Consider the following 7,500-nt stretch of genomic DNA (forward strand, 5'->3'; position numbering starts at 1 on the left):
GCTGGTCTATACAACGTACAGTGATCTCCCCACTATATAAGGACAGGATCACACAGTGCTGGTCTATACAACGTACAGTGATCTCCCCACTATATAAGGACAGGATCACACAGTGCTGGTCTATACAACGTACAGTGATCTCCCCACTATATAAGGACAGGATCACACAGTGCTGGTCTATACAACGTACAGTGATCTCCCCACTATATAAGGACAGGATCACACAGTGCTGGTCTATACAACGTACAGTGATCTCCCCACTATATAAGGACAGGATCACACAGTGCTGGTCTATACAACTGTACAGTGATCTCCCCACTATATAAGGACAGGATCACACAGTGCTGGTCTATACAATGTACAGTGATCTCCCCACTATATAAGGACAGGATCACACAGTGCTGGTCTATACAATGTACAGTGATCTCCCCACTATATAAGGACAGGATCACACAGTGCTGGTCTATACAATGTACAGTGATCTCCCCACTATATAAGGACAGGATCACACAGTGCTGGTCTATACAACGTACAGTGATCTCCCCACTATATAAGGACAGGATCACACAGTGCTGGTCTATACAATGTACAGTGATCTCCCCACTATATAAGGACAGGATCACACAGTGCTGGTCTATACAATGTACAGTGATCTCCCCCACTATATAAGGACAGGATCACACAGTGCTGGTCTATACAATGTACAGTGATCTCCCCACTATATAAGGACAGGATCACACAGTGCTGGTCTATACAATGTACAGTGATCTCCCCACTATATAAGGACAGGATCACACAGTGCTGGTCTATACAATGTACAGTGATCTCCCCACTATATAAGGACAGGATCACACAGTGCTGGTCTATACAATGTACAGTGATCTCCCCACTATATAAGGACAGGATCACACAGTGCTGGTCTATACAATGTACAGTGATCTCCCCACTATATAAGGACAGGATCACACAGTGCTGGTCTATACAACGTACAGTGATCTCCCCACTATATAAGGACAGGATCACACAGTGCTGGTCTATACAACTGTACAGTGATCTCCCCACTATATAAGGACAGGATCACACAGTGCTGGTCTATACAATGTACAGTGATCTCCCCACTATATAAGGACAGGATCACACAGTGCTGGTCTATACAATGTACAGTGATCTCCCCACTATATAAGGACAGGATCACACAGTGCTGGTCTATACAATGTACAGTGATCTCTCCACTATATAAGGACAGGATCACACAGTGCTGGTCTATACAATGTACAGTGATCTCCCCACTATATAAGGACAGGATCACACAGTGCTGGTCTATACAATGTACAGTGATCTCCCCACTATATAAGGACAGGATCACACAGTGCTGGTCTATACAATGTACAGTGATCTCCCCACTATATAAGGACAGGATCACACAGAGCTGGTCTATACAATATACAGTGATCTCCCCACTATATAAGGACAGGATCACACAGAGCTGGTCTATACAATATACAGTGATCTCCCCACTATATAAGGACAGGATCACACAGTGCTGGTCTATACAACGTACAGTGATCTCCCCACTATATAAGGACAGGATCACACAGTGCTGGTCTATACAATGTACAGTGATCTCCCCACTATATAAGGACAGGATCACACAGTGCTGGTCTATACAATGTACAGTGATCTCCCCACTATATAAGGACAGGATCACACAGTGCTGGTCTATACAATGTACAGTGATCTCCCCACTATATAAGGACAGGATCGCACAGTGCTGGTCTATACAATGTACAGTGATCTCCCCCACTATATAAGGACAGGATCACACAGTGCTGGTCTATACAACGTACAGTGATCTCCCCACTATATAAGGACAGGATCACACAGTGCTGGTTTATACAATGTACAGTGATCTCCCCACTATATAAGGACAGGATCACACAGTGCTGGTCTATACAATGTACAGTGATCTCCCCACTATATAAGGACAGGATCACACAGTGCTGGTCTATACAACGTACAGTGATCTCCCCACTATATAAGGACAGGATCACACAGTGCTGGTCTATACAATGTACAGTGATCTCCCCACTATATAAGGACAGGATCACACAGTGCTGGTCTATACAATATACAGTGATCTCCCCACTATATAAGGACAGGATCACACAGTGCTGGTCTATACAATATACAGTGATCTCCCCACTATATAAGGACAGGATCACACAGTGCTGGTCTATACAATATACAGTGATCTCCCCACTATATAAGGACAGGATCACACAGTGCTGGTCTATACAATGTACAGTGATCTCCCCACTATATAAGGACAGGATCACACAGTGCTGGTCTATACAATGTACAGTGATCTCCCCCACTATATAAGGACAGGATCACACAGTGCTGGTCTATACAACGTACAGTGATCTCCCCACTATATAAGGACAGGATCACACAGTGCTGGTCTATACAATGTACAGTGATCTCCCCACTATATAAGGACAGGATCACACAGTGCTGGTCTATACAATGTACAGTGATCTCCCCACTATATAAGGACAGGATCACACAGTGCTGGTCTATACAATGTACAGTGATCTCCCCACTATATAAGGACAGGATCACACAGTGCTGGTCTATACAATGTACAGTGATCTCCCCACTATATAAGGACAGGATCACACAGTGCTGGTCTATACAATGTACAGTGATCTCCCCCACTATATAAGGACAGGATCACACAGTGCTGGTCTATACAACGTACAGTGATCTCCCCACTATATAAGGACAGGATCACACAGTGCTGGTCTATACAATGTACAGTGATCTCCCCACTATATAAGGACAGGATCACACAGTGCTGGTCTATACAATGTACAGTGATCTCCCCACTATATAAGGACAGGATCACACAGAGCTGGTCTATACAATATACAGTGATCTCCCCAATATATAAGGACAGGATCACACAGTGCTGGTCTATACAATGTACAGTGATCTCCCCACTATATAAGGACAGGATCACACAGTGCTGGTCTATACAATGTACAGTGATCTCCCCACTATATAAGGACAGGATCACACAGTGCTGGTCTATACAATGTACAGTGATCTCCCCACTATATAAGGACAGGATCACACAGTGCTGGTCTATACAATGTACAGTGATCTCCCCCACTATATAAGGACAGGATCACACAGTGCTGGTCTATACAACGTACAGTGATCTCCCCACTATATAAGGACAGGATCACACAGTGCTGGTCTATACAATGTACAGTGATCTCCCCACTATATAAGGACAGGATCACACAGTGCTGGTCTATACAATGTACAGTGATCTCCCCACTATATAAGGACAGGATCACACAGTGCTGGTCTATACAATGTACAGTGATCTCTCCACTATATAAGGACAGGATCACACAGTGCTGGTCTATACAATGTACAGTGATCTCCCCACTATATAAGGACAGGATCACACAGTGCTGGTCTATACAATGTACAGTGATCTCCCCACTATATAAGGACAGGATCACACAGTGCTGGTCTATACAATGTACAGTGATCTCCCCACTATATAAGGACAGGATCACACAGAGCTGGTCTATACAATATACAGTGATCTCCCCACTATATAAGGACAGGATCACACAGAGCTGGTCTATACAATATACAGTGATCTCCCCACTATATAAGGACAGGATCACACAGTGCTGGTCTATACAACGTACAGTGATCTCCCCACTATATAAGGACAGGATCACACAGTGCTGGTCTATACAATGTACAGTGATCTCCCCACTATATAAGGACAGGATCACACAGTGCTGGTCTATACAATGTACAGTGATCTCCCCACTATATAAGGACAGGATCACACAGTGCTGGTCTATACAATGTACAGTGATCTCCCCACTATATAAGGACAGGATCGCACAGTGCTGGTCTATACAATGTACAGTGATCTCCCCCACTATATAAGGACAGGATCACACAGTGCTGGTCTATACAACGTACAGTGATCTCCCCACTATATAAGGACAGGATCACACAGTGCTGGTTTATACAATGTACAGTGATCTCCCCACTATATAAGGACAGGATCACACAGTGCTGGTCTATACAATGTACAGTGATCTCCCCACTATATAAGGACAGGATCACACAGTGCTGGTCTATACAACGTACAGTGATCTCCCCACTATATAAGGACAGGATCACACAGTGCTGGTCTATACAATGTACAGTGATCTCCCCACTATATAAGGACAGGATCACACAGTGCTGGTCTATACAATATACAGTGATCTCCCCACTATATAAGGACAGGATCACACAGTGCTGGTCTATACAATATACAGTGATCTCCCCACTATATAAGGACAGGATCACACAGTGCTGGTCTATACAATATACAGTGATCTCCCCACTATATAAGGACAGGATCACACAGTGCTGGTCTATACAATGTACAGTGATCTCCCCACTATATAAGGACAGGATCACACAGTGCTGGTCTATACAATGTACAGTGATCTCCCCCACTATATAAGGACAGGATCACACAGTGCTGGTCTATACAACGTACAGTGATCTCCCCACTATATAAGGACAGGATCACACAGTGCTGGTCTATACAATGTACAGTGATCTCCCCACTATATAAGGACAGGATCACACAGTGCTGGTCTATACAATGTACAGTGATCTCCCCACTATATAAGGACAGGATCACACAGTGCTGGTCTATACAATGTACAGTGATCTCCCCACTATATAAGGACAGGATCACACAGTGCTGGTCTATACAATGTACAGTGATCTCCCCACTATATAAGGACAGGATCACACAGTGCTGGTCTATACAATGTACAGTGATCTCCCCCACTATATAAGGACAGGATCACACAGTGCTGGTCTATACAACGTACAGTGATCTCCCCACTATATAAGGACAGGATCACACAGTGCTGGTCTATACAATGTACAGTGATCTCCCCACTATATAAGGACAGGATCACACAGTGCTGGTCTATACAATGTACAGTGATCTCCCCACTATATAAGGACAGGATCACACAGAGCTGGTCTATACAATATACAGTGATCTCCCCAATATATAAGGACAGGATCACACAGTGCTGGTATATACAATGTACAGTGATCTCCCCACTATATAAGGACAGGATCACACAGTGCTGGTCTATACAACGTACAGTGATCTCCCCACTATATAAGGACAGGATCACACAGTGCTGGTCTATACAATGTACAGTGATCTCCCCACTATATAAGGACAGGATCACACAGTGCTGGTCTATACAATGTACAGTGATCTCCCCCACTATATAAGGACAGGATCACACAGTGCTGGTCTATACAACGTACAGTGATCTCCCCACTATATAAGGACAGGATCACACAGTGCTGGTCTATACAATGTACAGTGATCTCCCCACTATATAAGGACAGGATCACACAGTGCTGGTCTATACAATGTACAGTGATCTCCCCACTATATAAGGACAGGATCACACAGAGCTGGTCTATACAATATACAGTGATCTCCCCAATATATAAGGACAGGATCACACAGTGCTGGTATATACAATGTACAGTGATCTCCCCACTATATAAGGACAGGATCACACAGTGCTGGTCTATACAACGTACAGTGATCTCCCCACTATATAAGGACAGGATCACACAGTGCTGGTCTATACAATGTACAGTGATCTCCCCACTATATAAGGACAGGATCACACAGTGCTGGTCTATACAATGTACAGTGATCTCCCCACTATATAAGGACAGGATCACACAGTGCTGGTCTATACAATGTACAGTGATCTCCCCACTATATAAGGACAGGATCGCACAGTGCTGGTCTATACAATGTACAGTGATCTCCCCCACTATATAAGGACAGGATCACACAGTGCTGGTCTATACAACGTACAGTGATCTCCCCACTATATAAGGACAGGATCACACAGTGCTGGTTTATACAATGTACAGTGATCTCCCCACTATATAAGGACAGGATCACACAGTGCTGGTCTATACAATGTACAGTGATCTCCCCACTATATAAGGACAGGATCACACAGTGCTGGTCTATACAATGTACAGTGATCTCCCCACTATATAAGGACAGGATCACACAGTGCTGGTCTATACAACGTACAGTGATCTCCCCACTATATAAGGACAGGATCACACAGTGCTGGTCTATACAATGTACAGTGATCTCCCCACTATATAAGGACAGGATCACACAGTGCTGGTCTATACAACGTACAGTGATCTCCCCACTATATAAGGACAGGATCACACAGTGCTGGTCTATACAACGTACAGTGATCTCCCCACTATATAAAGACAGGATCACACAGTGCTGCCAGTACATAATATTACAACAGGTATTGTCACCTAATCATGAAGAGCGGATCTTCACGGATCTTATTAGCAATATCCAAGGATGATGCGGCTCCAGAAGAACTGAATATTGACCCTGGGAGAAGTCCAGTCTCGGTAGAAGGACCAGATTCCGGATCTTGCATTTTATCAAGGATGAACTTATCCACTGGCCGTCCAAGAAGGTATTCATCCCTGTTCAACATCCCACCAGGCCCTTGGTACATCCAATCCAACTTATCATCTTTTTTTCTGGAAACAGCATCAAGAAGAGATTAATTCTTACTGAGCTCTAAGCATCAGACTGCAGAACACAATGAATGCTGCAACAGGTTAAGTGAATGAAATGTGATGCATGCTGGGAGATGTAGCATTGCAACAGCTGGAGGCACACCGGTTGGGAAATGCTGCCCTATGGATAGGTCCCCAGGATAATAAATATGTGGGAATCTTAAATAACAGATGAACTGGATATGCATGGAAACTACTTAAAGGGGTAGTCCAGTGGTGAAAAACGTATCCCCTATCCTAAGGATAGGGGATAAGTTTGAGATCGCGGGGGGTCTGACCACTGGGGCCCCCTGCGATCTCTCTGTACGGGGGCCAGGCTCTCCGGCCAGATAGCGGGTGTCGACCTCCGCAAGAAGCGGCGGCCGACACGCCCCCTCAATACATCTCTATGGCAGGGCCGGAGATTGCCGAAGGCAGTGCTTCGGCTCTGCCATAGAGTTGTATTGAGGGGGCGTGTCGGCCAGCGCTTCGTGCTTTCGGGGCTCCGTACAGGAGATCGCAGGGGGCCCCAGCGGTCGGACCCCCCACGATCTCAAACTTATCCCCTATCCTTAGGATAGGGGATAAGTTGTTCACCACTGGGTTCACCACTGGACTACTCCTTTAAAACGCTGCAGAAAGCCCCTTATCTCAAGTTTAAAGGGGTACTCCACCCCTAGACATCTTATACCCTCATCCAAAGGATAGGGGATAAGATGTCTGATCGCGGGGGTCCCGCCAGCGGCGGGACCCCCGCGATCAGACATCTTATCCCTTATCCTTTGGATAGGGGATAAGATGTCTAGGGGTGGA

At 45.0% G+C, this 7,500-nt stretch overlaps 1 protein-coding gene across 2 annotated transcripts in view; it reads right to left on the reverse strand.

Moving 5' to 3' along the window:
• Window positions 1-7,500, reverse strand: part of CWC25 (CWC25 spliceosome associated protein homolog) — a 35,280-nt gene that overhangs the window by 24,332 nt on the left and 3,448 nt on the right. For both annotated transcript variants that reach the window (XM_056547618.1, XM_056547619.1), the window contains one exon: window positions 6,433-6,669. In XM_056547618.1, coding sequence (XP_056403593.1) covers window positions 6,433-6,669 — 237 coding nt within the window. The remainder of the gene's footprint in view (window positions 1-6,432; window positions 6,670-7,500) is intronic.

Source organism: Hyla sarda, chromosome 12 (genome assembly GCF_029499605.1).
Source record: "Hyla sarda isolate aHylSar1 chromosome 12, aHylSar1.hap1, whole genome shotgun sequence".
NCBI classification, from domain to species: Eukaryota; Metazoa; Chordata; class Amphibia; order Anura; family Hylidae; genus Hyla; species Hyla sarda.